Source organism: Anopheles funestus, chromosome 3RL (genome assembly GCF_943734845.2).
Source record: "Anopheles funestus chromosome 3RL, idAnoFuneDA-416_04, whole genome shotgun sequence".
In the NCBI taxonomy this organism is placed as follows: Eukaryota; Metazoa; Arthropoda; class Insecta; order Diptera; family Culicidae; genus Anopheles; species Anopheles funestus.
This window is the reverse complement of record NC_064599.1, coordinates 72,187,553-72,210,859: the sequence shown is the minus strand read 5'-3', so window position 1 is coordinate 72,210,859 and position 23,307 is coordinate 72,187,553. Positions and strand designations below refer to the sequence as shown.

Here is a 23,307-nt window from a genome sequence, read left to right as displayed (position 1 = left end):
AAAACGAACTAACAAACGATTTCAAAATACCATTCGAACTGTTTTATGACATGGCGGGTGAAAAGTACCTTGCGCCTCCATTGAATTCTGTTCGCTACAGAGTGTAATGCTTTTTTTCCCTTCTTATTCTCCACATAATAGTATGGGTGAAAAAAGTGTTTTGTGGGGAAATAAATCAACCAGTTTATAGCAACAAGAAAAAGGATGGAACAAGAAAAAAAAACTGATGACTGACTCTCGAAAAGAAATCACTACACTCACCATTCCAAAAAATGCTGTTTCATTCCTGACTAACGTTTTCCTCACCCCGGGTGGATAATAAAAATGAAAACCACACCCTCGCTGCAAGCCACACATTTTACGACTAGCCAGATCTGATCGACGAGCTACAAATTAATCATTTTTTCTGTACGCGAGCCGCCAAAAAAACTAATACTACTGATGGATCGGTTATGGTCAGTGGGAAAGCATCTTCTTTCCAAATCAAAACCAGACAGCCAACCCATCATGGCAGCACCATTCACACTCCCGGGCACATGTGTCATCGTAAGGTTTCCACCTTCACGCCGAAGCCGAATTCGTTGATGTTGAGCGTAAATGAGTAGTAAAAAGGAACATTCCAATATAAATTTTATATACCTTTTGCGGCAGACTGCGCTCTCCCCAAGGGGTGCGAAATACGAGTGCAACTGCGAACAAGCGAAATCTGCTGGAACAGCTGACGGTGACGGTCGGAGATTAATTAAACAAATACCGCACACTTTTCGCACGTACACGTGTCGGCGAAACCGGCAATAACTCTCATCGTACAAGGTTTACATTTTCCTCAACACCAAAGCGTGGAAAAGGTGATGTGCTAAATAAGTTTCGCTGCTCTTGGTGTCCGCGGTTATGGTGGGTCTAATATTTTTATTTCGGTGTTGTTAAAGAAGAATCACATGTAGTTTCACAGCTCACCTCATTATTAGAGATACTTAAATTCCACCCCACAACGCCCCTCTCCCCAAAAAGCCGGAATAGTTATTATAGGGTTGTTCTGTCTACTTCTTCGAGGCAAGCAAAATGTACTGCAATAATCATGTATTCCGATGAATCATCAACGAAAGGTCCATGTTCTACAGAATCGTTTGTTTATTTATCTAATTTCTAAGTAAAGTTTATTTGATTAGTGTGAAATAATTGTCCAACTGTCTACTATTGCATCGGTTAATAGAGACCGACATGCGCTAGTTTTAGGTCAAACGAAAGTCATTTTCAAGTTTCAAAATTCATGCGAAATGTTGGAAAATTGTTTCACAAAAATATAAATTTGTATTTATGTATGTATAAATACAAAAATGAAATATGTCATGTTGATTTACTAGGGAAAATTATTTAAGCCATAATGCAGGGTTTTCCATTAAGTCATTAAGTGTCTTTAAAATTAGGTTTTTAAATTAGAAAAAAAATCCAAACTGAGCAAAAGTTATTAATGAATTAATTAATTAATGAGACTTACTTTGATTTAAAATACTTTCTACTTAATTATGTATGGAATACGACACCGTTTAAAAGGTAAACTCGACTTTGCTGGGTGACGTGCATTCTGGAGGTCCAACTTTCATGGCTCTCGTGCACATATTGAGCTGGGTCTTGGCATTTGCTTAAGTATTGTTGACTTTAAAGGCATTAGTGGTTTCCGGTTTATTACCATAGATCTGACCAAAAATGACAGGCTGGAAATAAATTACACGATCTTTGTAACTGGTCACAAAGAGACAACGTCTCATTGACCATTATTTCAAACATAACTAATTTTTACAAACTCATTTTGATTTCACAATATTTATACTTATTTTTATACAATGACAGTTAAATTGACACTTCTAACTTTGTCAATATGGCCGCATCAGCTGTAGAGAAATCCTTACTGGAAACCCCTTTATTTATAGTTGAAGATCACATTTACGCCTTTATCCCTCGGTGCGAATGTTTTACGATGAACAATTGAATTATTTTATACAAATTGAACACTTCAAATTAATCTTTGTTGGATTAGAAAGCTTAAAACAAATGGTTCTAATTCAATAAGCATGGTGACCATGATGTATTATTGAAGAAGAATTTCCACAGCCATGTATTACTTATTAAGTGCTCTTCTAATTGATATTTAATTTCTCCTTTCTTTTCTGCTCCCAAAAACAAGTGATATACACTGCATTATCCAAATTACCATCGAATATGGATGCACTCAAAATGCCTCCCCAGCTGAACCATCGTTTAGAATGAGTTGAAAAAACAACTTCTACTCGTACCATCCACACAGTTGTGTTTAGCGTAATGATCCTCACAGTAGCTCTCCATGCACCTTACCGAACCATGCAAACCATGGGCAAAAGTAAATTGAAACACGATGAGTGAAATATTGGACTGTAGCAGATGATCACAGTGTTGGTTTGGGGATGATTTTGTCTATTTGTCTTAAGACATTCCACCGGTTTCGACACAAAAACAAACACACGGCGGTAAAGGATGTGAAATGCTTTGAGAATTATTACATTTAATGTGTTTTCACTACACCCAAACACACACACGTACAGGGATAAATGAGGTGTACGATTCATCCTTTGCCATGGAACACGGGAATTCCGAATGGTTTAAAATTGAAAATAATTTCTCGCCCCCCACAATCCCACATAGTGTGTCACATACTGGCGGTGGCAGGAAAGGTGAAGTGTTATCATCCCTTTTTTGCATCTGTTGCTTGCATTTCAACTACCTACAACAAGTGGTAAAGCAATTCACTCACTTCCGAATGGCACTGGTAGCGAACACGTGTGAATGAAGCTTGAGTGCTGGTTGCTGGATTTTAATTAAATTTCAGCATGATGTGTATTAATTCCTGGGACACTCAATTACTATTAGGGACCACATTTTAAAGTGGATTATGCGTAATATCATTATGCGAAAAATTGCTTTTTTATCTACATGTGGCAGCTCGAGAAAAGTTAATTTTTTAAACGAAAAAGTACCTTTAATATTAAATTGAGGTACGACATTCATGAGAAAGTATACACATTTGAGGGTACGTTAAAAAAAATGGACAAAATACTCGTACAGGGTTTTCAAGAAGAAATGGTAAAGTTGAACAGTTTTTTTTTACTATTTTACTTTGTTAAGTTACATTTGTTTCAGACAATTAATAAAAAAAAGTTAACCTTTCAATGTTGCCAAATATGTAAGAATATTTTGCATTTGATGAAAATAGAACACCATAGACGGTCAGACAACTAATAAAGATACAGAAAAACATGCATTACAACACCATTGATATGATAAAATAAAGGCCTTACATTAGATAACTTGTCTAAAAAAATAAAAATATGAAATTATTTCACAATATTGTATCAAATAAATTTCTTGAAACAGCGATGATTCAGAACACACAATGAAGCAGCAGTTTGGAAAGAAAGCTTATCAACGGGCCAGCGACCTTGAGGAGACGGAAAAGCACCTAATTAAATTTCTGTAGTATTTTTCCATTTACAAAAGTAAATACAGCGCTTCAGTGGATGTTGTGAAGTTTTTATCGAAAGGGACAGTAACACCGTCCGTCATCAGTGATAAGCTGATAAGCGTCACGATCCACCGTCACGGTTGTCATCCGCGTCTGACGTCGGGACCACGAAGATCACGGAACGATCTCGAGACGGTTGTTTATCAAAGGTGTGTTTCAAAACCCCTGTTTTTTGTGTGTATGTGTGCGCCCGTTTATGTCACGTTCGTTCTTGCATCTCTCATCCCAAAATGCCACTCTATCCTTAGAAATACATTATTTACTAGCAGTGATAAAAATGTGGAAAATATGAACAAAAAACAAAAAGACGTCCGACGAGAAAACGATGGACGAAACACGGGTAGAGAGTATTTTTAGCAGAAAAGGGAAAAGCGAAAAACCTTCACACTTTGGGCAACCTTTACACTAATGCTGACAGCCAGCAGATTGTGTGATGAAAAGAAAGTCTAGGCACAGGTTCATCACACTGCAAAAGTGGCCCTCTCTCTCTCTCTCTCTCTTTCTCTCTCTCTCTCTCGTCGGACATCTTTTCAGCCATCAGAAGGGAAAAATAATAAGACACAACGAGCAGCTTTTCTTTAGCTGAAGCTAAGCTTTACAAGTTTTAGATGTACTTTTTACTGCCGGTCAGATTGTTAGTAGTCTGTTTACTGAGCGTTGTTTACAAAAGTGAAGCAAAGCAAAACAACAAAAACACGAAATAGATAAGCTTGTTTTATCATTGTGTAAAGAAGCTGTAAAAATATTCACGTGCATGTCATACCAGGTAAAGTGAAGTTGAAATTAATTGCACCCGGGGTTTAAGTTTGATCAAACAAATCAGCTAAACGAACGTAGCAGCAACCGTTGGATAATGTTTACAACCTTTTATGCACCATTAGCTCCGTGGGTTATCTTTACGATTCATCTACGCAGAAGGGAAATTAAATTTTCGCACCAAACCTGCTGGCGCGTGTGGAATGTCTCGTGTCGCGTGTTTTAAGGATCAGACCACCAAACGCTGGGGTGTAAGTTGAGAAAAAAGACTTGCTACTGCTAACAGAAATACCATACGCATACATCCATATTCATCACGAAGCGATTGTGAACCATCTCGCGAGACAAACACGCTTCAATGTGCTTGGTAACGGTAGTAAATGTATCACACGAGATGTGTATTATTATTATCACCATCCCGATGAAACGCAGAAAGATGTATTTATGAGCAGAAGCAACGACACAAAAAAAACAACAAGAGAAATAAAAAAATCCGAGACGAGCCTCTTCGTTCTGGCCGGCACACATCGCTGATTGTCACCGATTGTGCAATGTTTAACGACGGAAATTGCCATCTATTTCGGGGCACTTCATTTGTAATTTATTTGCTGCCAGATGCACCAGATGCTATTATTGCCTGTTCGAAGCTCTAAGCTGATTTTGATTAAATGCAACCGATCACACTAAGGTTATATTCCTTTTAATAACGTACATTCGATTGGAAATGAAATATTAAGCTGTTTAATTAACAACATTGCATATCTTTAGGCGGATTACAATAGTGCGCCTAAATGTATGCAATACGTTTGATGAAAATCTTGTTTTGAATTGTGAAGAATAACTTCTTCAGAATTATAATTTAAATCTTACAATAAAAAACAACGAATATTAAGTAGATATTAGTATGAACTAAACCTTTGGGAGTTTATAATCAAATACAAAAAAATGAAACACGTGTGACATAACAACAGGACAATGCTTACGATTTACGGAAAAGAGGAATGATTTTAATATTTATCACGAAGAATCTCCTGCCAATCTTCACCTGCTTTCCCAAAACAAAGCACAAAAAACCCAAACACCCATCATCCGGAGTAGGTCAAAGGATGATGGGCAAATAGCACCAAGCATCATGAGGATCGGCCTCAACAACCAAAGTTGTTCATTCTACCCTTCCGACACATCTTTCCACCCACACTATCAATGCATTATTCATCTCGTAAAAGAGGTTTGGTAAAGAAGAAAAAAATCAAAAATGTTCTCTTTACAAAAGGGAGAAAAAAAGTACAACATTGATCCCAGCAGAGAATTGCAAATGTCAAACCCGGTCCGAGCTCGGTAAAAGTTTTGAGCCGATTTTTTTTGCTTGGTCTTCCCACCATTAAGGCTACCCTGGCTGGCCGGGGGTTTTATCTACCTGTACAATTCACTCCCGGTTTCGTTTCAATTGCAGCGTGTTTTATTGATTTTCATACATAGAACGGTCTCATGGGTGAGGCCCTGAAGTCCTTCTGATGTTGTTGGTAGGGATACGGGCAGTACAGGAACACTGTAGTCATCTACTCTTGGGTTGGTCATTGATTTAAATGGATAAGCCAACCGGATCCGGTCAGAACGAAACGAAAGGAAACCACGAGGACGGTTACCTATAACCCGCTTTGCCTTCAGTTTGAATAATCGATGAAAAGCGTAAATGGTGTTCGTCCTCGTGGTGTTTATCAGCGTAGTATACGCCGGGATATGTTTTAATAATGTAATACAACTCTGTGCCTCTGGGCATTTTAATCAGGTAGGAGGTTTCTATCCTGATCGTCCTAAAAGCAACAGGTCGCATGGTACAAGCTACAGCAAAAAACTTTATGTTTACAAAGGACACAATTACTTACTTATCTACCTGCCGAAAGTTAATACCTTATAATTCGTATTTAATATTCACGGGTCAAATTAAATCTACGCTAGCAATTAAAACAACACTACAAAGACACCTTTCAAACACGCAACACACGATAACCGCCTCGGAAAAAAAACTTTGCATCCACTATTTGCTTTATTTTTCCGATCCAAACCACCTTAGACAACTGAAAGCAACCGAACGGCAGCCTTCCCCAGGGTAGCTGGTTCTGATACCTGGATGGAAATGTAAACATCGACGCACGGGCGTCCACGGGCAAGAACAAATACACTAACCCATGTCGGATAAAGTGTACCAAAACCACCATACACACACAGCCAAGCAGGACGAGCAAAAGGATCGTTCGGTTGGAGTAATTTCACCATTTGCGCAACATTCCCGGTCTCACCGTTTTGAGCAAGCACGTGAATCCCGGCATGGAGTAAAATTTGGAGCTTTCATTAGACCCTCTTCCATCGCCTAACACTCATTCTCGGTAGGTTGAGCAAATATCGCAAGGACATCCGTTCTTCGGAAGGAAGCACAGGAAAAATCGGTCCATGTGGAATTACGCGTGCCACTTACTGAAAGGCTCATTGCTTTCAGGATCGTCTGGAGCAGAGAGGGAGAGAAAGAGAGCGTGATAAAAAAAAAAACAATGCCACCCTGTCTGTGGGTGGTGGCTGGCTGGTTGTACCGAAACATACAACCGGACATAACTGCGCATGGACACCCGGTGGTAGCGTGGTTTCGACCATGTTTGTAAGCAGTGGTTCCTCTTTTGGTCTTTCGCCCGGAAGGTAAATGTGGGCCCCTGGTAGGGCGCATTGCTTCACATTTTCTTAAACCTAGAAAGGTCGGCCGGGGGTCCAGGCAAACTGATTGTGTAATTTGCCGCATAAGTTCCGCCACATACTTTCACCGCATGAACGCAACGCCTAATGAGATTATTATTTCAGCATGATGACCAAGGCAAACATTGCTTGCGGAAGAGCGTTTTGTTTGTCTTTGTTTAGAAAAAACACTGTGTATATAAATAGCATCAATGGTCATAGCGATAAATCTTGAATAAAGCTCACCGAAAACATGCATTTAGACAATGGGTATGATAGCTGGAAAAATAGTAAACAAAAGTGTGAAACTGTAAAAAGGGAATATTTTCGTGAAACTCTTACCGGAATTTTGCAACTGCCGAAGAAGCAGAGTGAAACATGAGCCTGGCATGGCGTTTGCTGATTGATTTCTGTTTCCGCCTCCCAATTTCAATCACCCAATGTGCTGACTTTACGAACAGAACGTTGCCGGATTGTTGAGGTATTGAAGTACACGCTCACCATACACAAAATGCACCTAGCAGCACATGTTTTGCATAGCTTTTGTCCGACCCATGCGACCAATAAAAGCAGCTTGTATCGTTGCGAATAGATTGGCACCGCGTTGCGATTGCATCACATATGCACTCCGGATTGCATTGATATATCCACGACGAAAGTAGATGGAACACAAATTACTTCACTATACACTAAACACAATTAGGTAGTCTTACAGACAACTAGGCCAATATTCACAACACTTTCTTTGAGTAGAACACACGGCACGGGAAAAATGAATCGCATTGCAAGGAACACCAACAAAAATCGGACCGTTTTATTTGCAACAAAAGCAGAAAAACCACAACAATTCAACGTCAAATGTTCGAATGACAAATGGAAGGTGAAGGAAATTTAAAATATTAGCTGGTTGATATTGAACTGTTAAAGATGTTTAATATACAAATATATAAATATAAGCATTTCTTAATAATTAGTTCAGAGATATTTATTTAGTGTTTTCTAGAATAGAGAATAGAAAAGATTGTTAACGTGTCATCCAAGCGACTTGTTGTATAGCATATCTGGCATGAAAGCTGTCAAAGCATGTTTTATTTGTAAATAAACCACAAGCACAAAGCCGGGAAAAGAAAAAATATCTCCGACAGAAGGGCAACACGTTAACTGAACATTTTAAAACTAAAAACTGATATGACCGTATTATGATATGATATTAATACGGCCAGGTCGTTCTATCTGAATAAAACACTGATAAATCTGCTGGAAAGAAGTTTATCAACAAAACAATTAAAACACAGCTTAAGCTACAATAACTTTGTCGATCGTACCACGCGTAGCAATGAATTGTATCGATTTAAAGTTCCATACCTAATGGATGCATTTTATATTATCTAATAAACACAAAAAGAATAATATGTACACATTTTGATAATACTCATATTCCTATTTTATTTAACCATTTACGATCATACATATAAAATAAAAACCCACACTTAAAACCTCCGCACGGTGGATTGCATTCCCAGCACCTGTTTGTGATTATCCTCCGGAATGCGCACCAGTAGCGTACTTTTTGGACCCGTCTGCCACATTACACCATTGTCGTCGATGATGCACGTCTCCAGGTTCAGCTGCCATTGGCCACCCAAGCTAACCTGACCCCCGTTAAAAGTGTGGGCCGTATTGTTGAGCGCAATCAGGAAGCTACCACTTAGGAAATCTCTATGCGGTTTCACGACTTGCGTCAGCGTGACACTATCGGACAGCAACTTTACATCATTCGGGCGCGACGTCATCAAGGTGGAGTTCAGTGTCAGCTGGATACTGTTAATCGCTCGGAAAAGGGATGGCGTACGTCCGTAGTGCTGGATAACGCCTTCTACCTTCACCACCAGATGACTGTTCGGTTGCACAAACACCGGTTCTCCGGTGCCCCTAGGTTGCGGGGTAAGCGCCAATTTCACGGCGGTGTTTTGCAGCACCTGGAAGAAGAATCGCGGTGTACAATGGGACGATCGTACCACCGTTTCGATTTGCTTCATCATCATGTCCGTATGTTCATGGGTGAGCGTCTTGGTGCTTCCTGGGACTTCGGCCGGAATTAACTGAAGTTGTTTCGTTACCGTCCGGCAGACGGACAGCAAGTATCGTGTCTCCGGATGACTCGATTGAGGTGCAATTTTAGGTGTTTCCGACGGGTTTATGAAGGAAATCGTTTCGATCGATAGCTGCAGTGTGGCGCACAGATGCTGCACCGCTTCCAGGTGTTCCAGTGTTCCTGGGTCTGCATCGAACGAGCTTTTGTACAGACGATTGTATGCGTCTTCGCAGTTTTTCAACAGCTTCACGTGCTTCCGCAGTTGGTTCGTGATGTGGCCGTATTTCTGTAGCGGATCACGACAATTTTGCGCGAGTGTTTGAGAGATTTCCGAGGGAGGAGTAATGCACAGAGTGTTCCGTGTGATTACCACACTGTGCAGCACCTCGAGAAACATGCAACGCAGGCGAATCAGTTCCGACTGGAACCCAAGCGGATGCTGTGGAGATGAGCTCGCTTTCAGAGTGGACAATGCTATGCAGTACAGATTTATTGCTTTCTCGAGTCTATCGATTAGGGAGAGGAAACCTACGACTGGTAACTGTTCACCTGGTTCTCGCTTGATGTGCTTCTGGGCGAGGGTTTCATACTCCTGTCCATGGTTAAGAATGCATTCCGCTTTCGATATTTGACTCAGCGCCACTAGATAAAAGTGTAGATTCTCCAGAGAAATATTCTTCGACAGCTTCTCGTAAATCAAAGCGGCAAGAAAATGTTGTCCGTAACGGGAGGCCGACCGTGCGATACGATACTGCGTCCAAGGGTTCGTCGTATGCAGCAGCTGCATGAAAATTGCAATCACATTATCCGGCATAAAGGAGCCAAGCATTGCCTGCATACAAATAGCTGCCAGCAACTCCACAATATTCGTCTTCTCTTTGTCCAATTCTCCACCGTGTTTCGCGAGTGTTTCCAGCTTCCGCAGTAGGTGCTGCATAACAGCACTGAAAGGACTTGTGCCGGGCTTTTGATTTTCATAAAAATCACACGATACGATCACATTCGAACAGATCGCTCCCAGTGCCTCACAGATCAGCTTCGAGTGGCTCGCAGTCGAAGAGGAATGCTCCTCGCTTAGCATTTCAGCGATCATTTCGGCAAAGCTTTCACCTAACTCACGGCTCGTCTTGGATAGCTGTACGCCACATTTCAGATACAGCCGGAAGTCTTTCAGGGACGATTTATTCTGCAACGACGCTTGGATGAGAAACTCCAGATGCATATCCAAATACTCTAGCACGTGTACTGGCGGTGGGATGTTTTCCGTATGGCAGTACGTGATGAGACTGGTCAGGATCGTCATTGCACGGCCACCACTTTCGTTCTCCATCAGGAGACAGTTTTTACACACGTCCAGTATCTGCTGCTGCTCTTCGTTCAGCATCGTATGGCACGTGTGTGGACATTTGGTAAGCGTCAGTATAACATCCAGCGCCATGTTTTGATTGCTGCACTGCCCGGTAAGCTGCAGCAGACGGCTGATGGCCGTTTTTGGCCACAAATATGCACCCTTTTCGGCCAGTTTCTTCAACGAAAGCAAAACCGTCGACTGGACACGTTTCCTCGGATCGTGCAAGTACACCAGCAGCAAATCTACCTGATCCGGTATATCGACCAACGTGGCACAGGACAGCTGTGACAGTGAGCGTATAATCTCCACCACAAACTGCTCGGATGGATACTTCGGCAGCAGATCTCGGCACAGGGCTCGCACCAGAGCTGCCGTACTTGCGTCGTGATGCATGTGTCTCAGCACCGGTATCAGATGCAGCTTCATGTTAACCGGCGTCTGTAAACTCTCGATCATCGATGCCACCTTGGAACACATGCCTACGGCAAACGTTTTTGACTGTGCGGCAAACTGCACGCTTGCGAAAATAGCCGCTTCCACCTCGACCGTATCGTGACTATCCAGTGCCATTCGTATCGCATGGTGAACGTGTTGCTTTTCCGATATCACGAACGCAACCGCACCGAGAGTGCGCAGCGTTAGGGCACGTGCAACCGGATCATTCGAATGGATCACCATAAAGATGCGTTTGAGAAATTCATCGATGTTTATGATCTTTTCTAGGTGCTTTTCGCTTTGTTGGCATACGCGCAAGATCCACAGCCGGGACAGATTCGAACCAATGCGGAAAAACTCGGCTAGCTTCAAAAACGACGAGTTGATCAGGATGGGAAAGGGATACCTTTCGAACAGCTTGGGGAACCGGATAATTGCTTCACACTGGTCACCGATTTTGTTCGACCTGAGACCCTTGTCCAAGTCCATCAGCACCGAGTTCGAGTCGCCTTCGGTTTCATTGAGAAAGTTTTCGTTGAAATTATTTACGCGGACACTCATCATTGTAGTTTTAGGTGGAACTTTGCGGTGTTGCTAAAGTATTTTCCTTCTGTACACTGATGCCAATTGTCAACACAACTCCCAAGTATCAATTTTGGTACGATAGTTTGACAGTTAGCAAAACATTTTTCCCGGCAAAACTAAATTGTAATATTGAACAAATGCTTGGTGCTGTTCTCAAGGCAAAATTGTAAAAAAATCAACAAAATGATTATCTATAAATGCACATAAATAAAACAGTATCAACAGTCCTACAGGTTTCCCGCAAAACCATACTTCCACGAAAGGCCTTTTGGATTTGTTACTTGGGTGGCGTACAGTTGTCATTTGGGCAAAAAATTCCTCTCGAATGATTAAGAAATGTTTTTATTTTGTTTGTGAACCGTCCTGCATCTCCCTGTGTTTGTTCTTTGATTGCAACCTTTATTCGCTTAAATTGATAAATGCATTGGCTTTACAAAGGGATGGAAACGTGATCGCGCCCCAGCAGCCTGTCGAGCGGAAACGGCTAACACACGTGTTGTGCGGCAGAACTTTCGATTGAACCATATTGTGTAGACCAGATTGCCACCAACTACAGCTTCTACGCGCACGGTACAAAGATGTCCAATTATCAGCTGCATGCAAACGAAACCACCATCTCGATCCCTCGTATAATCACGGTCGACAGTGTGAATTACTACGAAATTTTAGTCAAATGTGGTCAAGTAATGTGGACGGTGAACCATCGGTTTCGCGACTTTGCCGAACTGCACGAGCGTCTCGTATCGGAACGGGGCGTCTCGAAGGATAAGCTACCACCGAAGAAGGTGATTGGCAACAAGAGTCCCACGTTTCTGAAAAAGCGCCAGGAAGCGCTCGAGCAGTACCTGAAGGAGATGCTTATCTTTCTGAAAATTACAATGCCACGGGAGTTTGTCGAGTTTCTCGATTTCCACCGGTACGACATTATCTTTCTGGTGCAGCATCTCGCCAGCTCACTGTTTCTGCGCGGTGACGCATTCTTGGCCAAGTCGAAAAAGTACGGCTTCTCGGTGCTGGAGCTGCACGCCATCAGCGAGCGGCTAAAGATACCATGCCCACCGACGGAGGCAGCCTGCAGCAACTATAATTTCTCCCACATACTGGACTTTTGTGCGCAGCTCGAGACAATCATCGTGCTGCCGACGAAGAACAGTCTGCCGACGATCCTGTACGATGACGATACGGATAAGTACATTCCACACGCGCTACATAAACCGATCGGCAGCAGCAATCTCATCCCGGTGCAGCTACGGTACGAGCTGAGCGTGTTCAAGGTGTTGCGTAATCTCATCATTTACGGCGTGCCGACGGAAAACATTCAAAATGTAGGTCAGTACGTGTGCCGATAGTGGGGAATGATGCAAGCGCCAAAGGCAGGTTTTACAAGGTTTAGGACGCGGTGCTTACTTCGTTCGTTGCATGTCGTTTTAGGTGCCTTGCGTGAAACGCTCTCGAGGATAGAGGTGTACAAAAGTGAAACGAAACAAATCTGCCAAATTGCGCTGTGTGATAATGTCCATAAAGATGCGGCGGAGGATGAGCTGGACAAATCGAAGGTAAACACAGTGGAAATAATTTTAAAGAAACGTACTTACTTGATACGCTTTTTATTTTTAGCAATGGAAAAACCTACGGCATGCCGTCTTTAAGGAAAATCAGCTCACGGCAATCGATCGAACGATACGGCTTTTTCCCAGCCTGAAGGATCTGTTCCTGGACAAGAACAAGCTGGAAAGTATTGCTCACCTTAGCCATCTGAACAATCTGCAGACACTCAGCCTGCGATGCAACCGGATAGAGCAGTGTCCGAACTGGCACGTACAGTTGGGCAATTTGGTTACACTGAATCTTTCGCAAAACCGTATCCGTTTGCTGGAGGGACTCGGCAAACTTTACTCGCTCGTGAATCTGGATTTGAGTTGCAATTTAATAGACGATATAAACGAAATCGATTACATCGGTAATTTGCCTTTGGTGGAGAATTTGCGCCTGATGGGAAATCCTGTTGCGGGTGGTGTTGGTACGATTTAAAACTTACCTCTTTTTCGTTGTGGCGTGCTGATTAACAATGTAATTTCTCTTCCTCATCTTCCGTGCAGATTATCGTGCCCGTGTGCTTTCGCGCTTCGGCGACCGGTTGCAGGAAATCTATCTCGACAATGAGAAGGGCAATCAAACCGAGTACGATATGGCGCTCGTTCATTCGGCGTTGCGTATATCGGCACAGAAATCCCATCGTAAGCTGCACAGCCTACTCGATCCAAGCAACACCTCGGAGGGAGATGCTCCAGACGCGAACGATGCCGAACGGGCGGGAACGAGCGGTGGAGAAAGCAGATGAAGTTACGTTACATTCCAGTGGAGAGTTTATCCCGAAACACAAGACAGAGCTGTTTTGTGTCCAACGACGTTTGGTGTGTTTTGTTTTGCAAGTAAAATTTGTTTGGTTCACGAGTTTGTGTCACGACACGATAGGCCGCATGTTTATATAGCGTAAAACTTTACAGCAAAGCTGAATTATCAAAGCAACCAGAGATATTTTACCTACCGTTGACCAGAACACGTACCGTTCGGAGGATTATTTTTTTAAATATCGTAACGTAAGCATTGCATACCACACCGAGGTGCGCTAGAGTATAAAACGAAGGGTCTGATGCAATATAATACAGCTATCTGTGTAAGTATTTATTTGGCATTTTATTATTAACCGTGTGAGGTATCACAACAGCATCATCTTCCACTTCTTAATGCTTGCCCAACGGCATGGAAATATTAACTTCACTTCACAAAAAAAATGCTACAAAAACTTGTTTAAAAATACTTACCTACCTCTTTAAAAAAATTATTTGCTTTTCTTCAACTTTACCATACTTATACCATCTGTTTCGATTAGATGCAAGTTCCATCGTCGTTCATCTTCCATCTTTAGCACCGTACTCACTAGCTCCGCGCTCGATGCAGGATTTACCGTCACGCAACAATCAGACAAATACTCCTTCAATCGGCGCTGCAAATGTGCCATCGGTTTTACACCGTTCGGAAGCTGTTTGTACGCGATGCGGGTAGCATCCAGCTCAAGCACCTTCAGCTTGGGAAACAGTTTTCGTATGTCCTTAAAATTACAGCGCAACAGATTACACTTGCGCAAAATTAAACGTTCAACCGCTGGCATCGGTTTGCAGAAAGCCCACGGGCGGATATTCGTTCGCATGCCATTGATGCGCAACGTACGCAGGTTCGCAAGCAGCGCAATTGAGTGAAAGTGTTCCCGGATGTGTTCGGCGACCGGTGCCATGGTGCGTAGCTTAATTTCCAAATCTTCCAGCATTATCATATTACGGCATAGTCGGGAAAGCTGTGAATCCATGCTGTATTTGAAGCGTCGTATGTGAGCAAAGCTAACATCGAGCCGGAAGCAGGTCCCACTAGCGAGTAGTTCCAGATGTTGCAACCGTGGAAAGTCCACCATTCGCAGACGGCTTCCTTCCTCCAGGATGCAGTTTTTGAGCCTTAAAAACTGGAGCAATAGAAAAATAGGAGATTTACATTCTAGTGTACGGCATTAATGGCTAGTATTCGCTTACTTCCAGGTTCTTCAGCTCTAGAATGTACAGAAACAAATCGCGCGGAAAGATGACATCACGTACCGTGAGCCTTCGCAGCATATTAGCACCGAACAGACAAATGGCACGAAATAGTCGGAATGTAACGGTGTTCGAATCGAAGTAAATATCCTCCAGCAGTGGAGCGTTTCGAACGAATCGTTCCGCCGACATATCGTCAACACGCGTGTTCGGATCGGGTGAATTGAGTTTGCCGTCGAAACGTTTCACGGTTAGCTTTTTCAGCTTCGGAAACGGCAAGGTAAGCGTCTGTTCCATCGCACGTTCGAAGTAAAACCACACCGTAAGCTCGACCAGTTGCGTGCTGTGGTTCATAATGGATTTCAGATCGCAATCGTTTGCTATTTCGAGCCGAAACTTTTCGAGTGCGGGAAGCTTGAGTTCGTACCCGTTGGTGTTTGCGTACAGTTCCCATACCAGCACAGGGAGAGTATCGTGTGCGATGTTCCAATACGGGGCTTCTTCCGCCGGTACATCTTCCAGTGCTTCGGGTAAAACGGTTAATCGAAGTTCTTGAAGATTTTTCATTGCCTGTAACCGATCTCCTAGAAAGCGACGCATTCGATCGAACGTTGCCCTTATCTCTAGCGTCTTTAACGGTAGCTTGCCGGAGAAAAGGTACTGTTCTGAGGTTAATCCACCGGTTAGCCGGGTCGATGGTCCGGGTTCGTCTTCGGCACATTGTGCCTGCCGTACCATGTCCATAATTTTCTTTTGATCCTCAAGATCGGGATATGAACCACAATCGTGAAATATACAGTGTACACAACTTTCCATATACAGCTGACGATTTATCCTCATTGGCAATCCGAAGCAATGGCTGAAGTTGAACTGTATTTGGTTTATGAATGGGTCGGAGCGTAAAATCGCATGCCACCGCAGGCACACCAGACTGCACTGTAGCTGTTCTTTGAAGTAAAGCATTTTGAATATTCTACAAAAAATCTAAAATGATTTACCGAAACAAAAACTTTATCAACAGATGTTCGTTGATGCAAGTGCAAGTGGTCCCATAGTTACCTCATATGGAAGCCGGTTAATGTGATCAATCTCAGTTTGATCCTCCACTGTAGTTGTTTCAGAATGTTCTATTTTACGTCTTTTACTGGAAGGTTCACAACTTTCATCATTTGCATCCATTTCAAATGCTTTTCAATTCTAAATACTTTGCACAATTGAGCGAGCGGGAACAGGTGATAATAAAAACAATACACAAACAAACAAAGCACTATGGTTAACGCAAAGGTCATGAGTGGATGGCATTTTTGTAAAGGAATTTAAATTTACATTCCTTTACATTGTTTCCATTGCGTAATACACATATGATTTATATTTATTGTTTATTTGCATTGTAATAAAATAATTGTTGATATTTTACGAAGTTAACAAATAATTTATTAGAATTATCCACTGTGATCTTCCGCTCGCCATTTGTAGCAAGCGTTACGAAGCGTTACAAAGACTTACCCGATAAATGATCTGTCAGATGATGGCGGGAAAATACAACAAGCATGGCTGATGCACAATTTCGTTGTTTCAATGATTAAACTTTGAATTCTCTTCATTATTAGTCGTGAAAAAAAATAATGACTTGAAATGAGAATCCTTTTCATCTCTGCAATGCTGTACGGAACATTAAACAAAGCCCTCATTTTCTATTTGATTTGTATTTATTCTTAGAGTGAACTAAAAGCAATCAAATACTTATGTAGCGATATTAAAAACCATACCAGCCAGGGTCGTTAATTTGTATTTGATTACACGTAACATTATCCGTGTAATAACGTTTATCGTTCCACCATATTGTGACACATACTAGATAGCATGATCGTTGGAAACTCTATACTCAATTAAATGGTCTTTCCCACACAGAGAGAGCAAACCGTACGGCAACCAAATGGAAAACGATTTCATTAGTTCACCGTTGACAGTTTATGATTGACATCGGGAAGCGGGTTCGAGTTTATTTCCAGCCGGGAGGGTTGAAAAACGCACCAGGAAATCACTGAAGCGGGAGGTAACAATTAATCTTCACCCGGCCGGATCTCGGGGGCCCCTATCGCGCACATAATCGTCTCTTTACAACGAGACCACCCTCTAAGCAAAACCATAAATCTTTCGCTGCTATTCCGTCCGCCCGATCGTCGTTCGGATATCGCGGGACATTCCATGGTAGAACTAGATTCCGGATGGGGGGGACCAAGATGATGGTTACGCAGAATGAAAAGGGAGCTTGAATAAAGATGACCAAAAGTGGACGTACGGGTGCGTCGATAAAGGGGTGCTAAGGCTTTCTAATGTAAATCGTTGATGTCTGAAGAAGATGTCAGAATAGCTGATGGAGAATATAATCAAATGCTGTCTAAGGGTAAATGGTGGATCGTATGCGTGAAGGAGGGAATTGAAATCAAAGCACCAACTTTTTTACGACACTCGGAGTTTTGGATCCCATTTCATCATTGCATCTATCTGAAGTGCCGAGTGATTTCCTAGATATTCGCTAGCGGATTGGTTTTTGCAGCAACTATGCGATAATTAGAATTCTTGTGCGATCTTTGTGTCGCACGTTGCGTTGATCGTCAAAGATGCGGACGCGCAGTAAAAGGCGAAATATATGGTTTCTGCGTGCTAACGATCAGCATAGGGAGTTTTCTACTTGGACGTCTAAAAAGTTATTACAATTTACAAAAAAGAGCTAATTTTGAGATTTTCCAAAGTCCTCTTATTAGAAGACAAAACTAATATTTGCTATAGCATTTAATACTGTGTCTCTGTCAATAGCCATCAACATAATGCATAATGATATTTTTAACACCCATTCCTTATATAGCTCTTAATCTGTGCAACATATTTCATCAGTTCCGAAACGAGTGCTAGGATACTTTCAAATTGTCTCTTAACACCGTATAAATCATTGAAAGTACAGTAGAACGTCGATAATCCGGGGGCGGATTAACCGTGCGCTGAAAATTGAACGCTGTTGAACCGTGGTGAACAATTGTACTGATGTCAGGTTGGTTAAAATTATTAAAATCGTCACCAAACGATATATTTGAAATGATTTTATTTTACGTTCTAAATTTTAATTGTTATTTGATAATAATTTGCTTGATTCAGAATCATTATTAGCATCAAAAGGACCACCATATAGATACTATATACGGTTTATCTAGATATATAAATCACCTTGATATTTAAGGAACTATTATCCGTGGAATTCGATTAACCGGCATTAATGCGGTCCCAAACACCCCGGATAATCGACGTTCTGCTGTAATTTAACAAATGTATAATTGCATATTTCCAGGCGCTACAAACACTTTATTCTACTCTATGAAACTCAACCTTCCTGTTTAGGCAAATTAAAATCGATTTTAAAACTTTAAAATTAGCATTAATAGTAGACGTTACCCTTTCATGCTAGAGTTCGCGACACGCATCTACCATCCCGGTGAACCATTTATTTTGCTCCAACCCAAAAACCACCACCCCAACCACTTACGCAAGATCCGTTGAAGGATATGGAATGGGGCATCTTCTCAAAACGTTCGCTTCGCACAGGTGACATTAGTCGTCGCCGGGCAAAAGGAAAAGCGTGTGCATTGCTCTTCACGGCCCCCCAAAATTTGCAACACACTGAGGAGAGCTGTACTTCACGCATCGGTGCCAACCAAACCGACGGGATAATAAGTGGCACCAAAATGGTGTAGTTACCGCGGCCTGGAGCTTGGTGTGGGTAGGGTAAGCAACGAAGGTTGGGGTTCAGTAGATCAGTTTTCTGATTGTGCCGAAGCTGTCCATCCATCCATCCATCCATCCATCGTTCACCCGGTTCCAAGCGGAACCGTAGTCGGCTATCGTCGTCTACGGTTTGCGAACGCGCCATCATCTCGCCGATGATGACACGACGTGGCATGAGTGTGGTGACCGACCGGGGCAAGGGCAGGAGCGTCCCGTCGTGTAAGTGTGCGATCAAAAATGTGCGTTTTTCGACTTGTGTGGTCCCGGAGCGAACCGTGCTGGGTGGTCTGAAGCGGATCGGTTCGGTTGCTTCGCTGTTGCTGTTAGGCTCATTGGTCTCTTCTCGGATCGACTCTCCGTCCGCTGTTGTTGTTGCTGCTGCTGCTGCTCCGGCTGTCAGAGTATGCATTGTGTGTGGTCCTTTTTTTCTGTTTCCTTTGGCCAGTTCGTTTCCTTTGGCCCTGCTGGTGGTGCCCTGCTGATCGGAGGGCTCCCTCTCTCTCTCTCTCTCTCTCTCTCTCTCTCTCTCTCTCTCTCGTTCGCTCTCGCTCGTACTCTCATCATCTGTACGTGCTCTCTTTACGGAACGTTACAGCACGTTACGGCATCGACCTAGGACAGGGAAATGAAGATATCCCAATGCCATCCACAAGTTTTTGGGATTCGTTCAGCTGTTTTCGGATTGAGCATTTGGAGCTTTATTTATTTTTTTTGCTTGCAGATAGGCGAAGGTTCGTTGACACTACTATTAGTAGCATTGCGTCACAAGGCGGGTATTGCGATGACGATCCCATCAAATACCAGAACCATTTAATTAGTGAACAGCAACGGGGTGTTCCACTGTTAGATTTTTGCCATGGGAAAGCGGTTATTTCATTGTTGGCCATTAAACAAACTCATCAAACCATAATAGATTCAACACGGTTGGTGACCACCACCGGAGACACATCTTCCAATACCACCGTGCGAAACACCCAGCATATCAACCGTTTCAGCACTAATGTGTAAAGCCACGACACTGGTTACGATGCTGTTGATGGTTGATAATTATAAGATTAGCCACACCGGTATAATCATGACCGTGGATCGTTATCGCCGATCGAAGGACACTCACTTCTGGAAAGGGGTGACGCCAACGAAGATGAAGCTGAGCAGGTGGTTAGATTGGGAGATCTGTTGCCTTCTAGTCTCATCACACTGCTGAGAGGAAGAGTCGTGGAAAAACCTGTTGACTGGTGTACCTCGGACCGGTATTGTACGCCAATGGGGCCAAACCGGTTGCATCTATTCTGCTGCACAAATCGGTTAATTAGACGTCGGGGAAAATGGTTTATTGAAAATTATCGGCACTGTGGCACAGGTAATGGGCAATGGGTAATGGAATGAAACGGTCCAACGAACTATGCTTTAATGTCATTTCAGTTATTTATTTTTCAAAACTAACGAAGTACATTTGTTTTGAGTTTATAGCGCTACTAGCGGGGACATAATTATTGGATTTTTATTATTTGAAATGAAATTTTCAATTAAAACCAATGGTTAAATCTTTCTGGTGGATGCAGGTTACTGTAACCTAGCAATAGCATGTCCAATAACTTGATCTTACATTATGAAGTCATTCGCTAATGGTTGATCTAAAATGGTATATTATACCTACTCACTGATAAGATTATCTAGAATTAGTCAATTTCTCTTCAGAAGGAATGGGTTCCCTTTTTTCTATTCTGAACAGCTACCATACACAAAACCCAAGAACAATAAAAAAAACAAATACCTCATTCCCATTAATGTGCCTAGTCCTGTCGTGTGGCTACCGTGTTACCTCGTGACATTCCGCCTGTACCGTGGGCTATCGGGTCAATTTATCAACCACTTCATTAGGCCCAAAACCAAACCTCATCTTATTGCATCTTATTCTTCAAATTTCAACTGTCCCCTTTCATCAACTGGGCCTCGGCTTCGCTTTTTTTTGTGGCTTCTTCCTTCTCGCTCTGCAATGCCACATTTGATCTAGCTACCGGCTGGGCGAATCGGATTTTTAAGGCCACAACCGCACACGAACATGGCGCGCTACCGTATGATTAGCTGCTGTGTGGCCGTCCTGTGTGGCCGCGCGTGTGTGTGGTCCAATTTTCGGCAACCCCATTTTCGGTCAAGCCACCAGACCAAACCGGGTAACTGAAATGTACGCACCAAAGCTAGAAGCTTGGTGACCGTAGATACTGTATAGGAAACGGTGTGGTCCGGTCGGTTTTTGTAAATAAATTTGGTTTATGTTTGGTAGATTTAGTCGGACATAAAGTTACAATTATAAACTAGAACTTTATCATTTGACAAATTTTGGAGAAAATGGAAAGAGAGATGAAACTTGTTGGAATAACTATGGTCTATGGACCCAGCCCAGACAATAACAGTGGATTACGGTAGAACTTAAACCTGTTGTACCTATGGTCAAACGGACAACGTAAGCTGGTTCTTCCGCAAGTTAGAATAAGTCTCTTCAACGAGTTAGTTAATTTGTTTGGTCCTCCAAACTACCCGCATGTGCAAATACCTTGGTAGACAAATCCTCAATTGTCCCAAAATCTCAATCGACTTGGATAAAGGCGTAGAACTTCGCAACAGAAATGCATCCGAACTTCACAAATGTTAGGCACTATGTCCAGCTTCGATCTTAGATCTTCTGAGATAATCTTAGACCAGATCAATTAAAGAGAACGGATCAGCTGAAAAGCATAGGCAAGATAATAAGAATCAAGATAAAAATAGTCACTCAAGCTGTCGTAACACCCCGGTAGCATTACCGGTACTACACCTCAAGACCGTGTATCAAATCCTGTATCCTCTTTCACACGACTAACTGTCTCGCTACCAGTAATTGAAGTCAAGAAAAGCCAGAAAAAGCAGGCTTCTTGATCTTGTAATGTCCCAAAAGAAGCAGCTGAGGTAATTGCTGGAATGAAGACGTAATTGTGGCACAATCATTAACAGCAAGCATTCTGTGGAGGACCAATGTAGAGAAGTTATCAAAGTAGTGCTGATTAGTGACATCCCAGGTTTAAGTTGCCAGGTCCATTAGGTGAATGTTTGTGATGACATTATTGATTAACAACTATTCTAAAATGATTACAGACATAATCTGTGGTTCTGCTAATAAATGTCAAGCTATACTGAGGTGGTATACTAATAGGTGACGTACTCTGAAGATCGTTCAAAACTTCAGTGGAGTACGTATTAAACCGGCCTGAAAATGTCACTTCTGACAAGCACTTCTGAGACATTGACTCTCCTTATTCAAAGCTGAGCTCGTGAGGAAGATCCTCAGTATTGAATAGCTATTAGTATCCGTTGACTACCAAGAGAGGGAATTAGGATCGTTAAGTAGCTCTGGCTCCGTAAAATTAAGGAACCATATTATTGGAAATATTGAATACTTAAATGCTATGTAACAGCACTGTAATTTTGACATTCCATTTGGCAACCCTGTTGTTAGGCTCTGTTTTATTTTATTCTATTATTGTAGTATTGTAAAACATTTGTAAACTTAAGCGATAACCACTTGAAAGCGTGTCCAAAAGCATAACGAAAATGGTCGCAAAAACACGCCTTACTCGCAGCCGAAGCTAATTGCGTGCATATGTTACGTTACTACATATGTATTTTTGCCGCCTTCCGTATCGTTACTGCGAAAGTTCTGATATTTGCCGGTGGCTGTGCGACATAAACAACAAAAAAAAAAACAAACAACAAACAACCACTCGCCTTTGCCGGTTGAAGCGTATAGACTGCAAGTCACATAATCATAGACCAGAACGGATCATTCCCCGGGCGCTTTACAACCGCCGCCGCTGCTGCTGCTGTTGCCGCCAAGGTTGCTCCCGGGGACTTCCATTCATTCATCATTTTTCCTCATCGCCGGAGGTCGCAACTCTCAAGCAAACCGTCCGGTTTTTTTATCTCGAAAATTTTCCCCTTCGAGAGCGAATAGGTAATGCTCGAGAGCACACTTCACTGTTTGTTACTTCAACCCGCTTCTTGCATCCTCCTTTTCTCCTCCCAACCATATTCTTGTTCTTGTTTTTTTTTTGTTGTTGTTGTTAGTATTGACGTTCTTCGCCATTCGGTCCGCACGCCCACGGTAAAAGAGGAATAATAATATTAATATCTAAACCGTTTCAAACATGACAAATTTAATTTCAATTTCAAACCATCCGAACGTCGTTGGTGGTCTCGCGCTTTCGATTCCCGCACGATCGCCCTGTTTCCACACGGTGGAGGCACACGTTTCCTCCTAATGAACGTCGCTTGTAATGTATCCCTTCAGATCATGGGTTCGCTTGGACCGTTCCCTCACCGGGCGGTGTCTGTATGTCTTTTTCCGGCCATGAAGCAATCGTTGGCCATTTGGGTTCTGGGTGGGAAGGAAGGAGGAGCAATGAGG

At 42.4% G+C, this 23,307-nt stretch overlaps 4 protein-coding genes across 4 annotated transcripts in view; 1 reads left to right on the top strand and 3 right to left on the bottom strand.

Annotated features, from left to right (window-relative positions):
- Positions 1–7,885, bottom strand: part of LOC125768461 (oxidative stress-induced growth inhibitor 2-like) — a 37,113-nt gene extending 29,228 nt beyond the window's left edge. The window contains exon 1 of the mRNA XM_049436157.1: positions 7,379–7,885. The gene's annotated coding sequence lies outside the window, so the exon portion shown is untranslated. The remainder of the gene's footprint in view (positions 1–7,378) is intronic.
- Positions 7,886–8,452: 567 nt separating this feature from the next.
- On the bottom strand, positions 8,453–11,567 carry LOC125768460 (integrator complex subunit 7). The gene has a single exon (XM_049436156.1). It carries the CDS (start codon positions 11,479–11,481, stop codon positions 8,527–8,529), a length of 2,955 nt encoding a protein of 984 aa, XP_049292113.1. The 5' UTR covers positions 11,482–11,567; the 3' UTR covers positions 8,453–8,526.
- A 250-nt stretch (positions 11,568–11,817) lies between these two features.
- On the top strand, positions 11,818–14,186 carry LOC125768474 (nischarin). The gene is made up of 4 exons (XM_049436182.1): positions 11,818–12,831; positions 12,934–13,058; positions 13,120–13,522; positions 13,602–14,186. The coding sequence occupies exons 1-4, from the start codon at positions 12,081–12,083 to the stop codon at positions 13,841–13,843; spliced, it is 1,521 nt and encodes a 506-aa protein (XP_049292139.1). The 5' UTR covers positions 11,818–12,080; the 3' UTR covers positions 13,844–14,186.
- A 132-nt stretch (positions 14,187–14,318) lies between these two features.
- Positions 14,319–16,368, bottom strand: LOC125768466 (uncharacterized). The gene is made up of 3 exons (XM_049436168.1): positions 16,146–16,368; positions 15,087–16,070; positions 14,319–15,019 (listed from the first exon to the last, which is right to left on the bottom strand). The coding sequence occupies exons 1-3, from the start codon at positions 16,263–16,265 to the stop codon at positions 14,345–14,347; spliced, it is 1,779 nt and encodes a 592-aa protein (XP_049292125.1). The 5' UTR covers positions 16,266–16,368; the 3' UTR covers positions 14,319–14,344.
- Between the last annotated feature and the right edge of the window lie 6,939 nt (positions 16,369–23,307).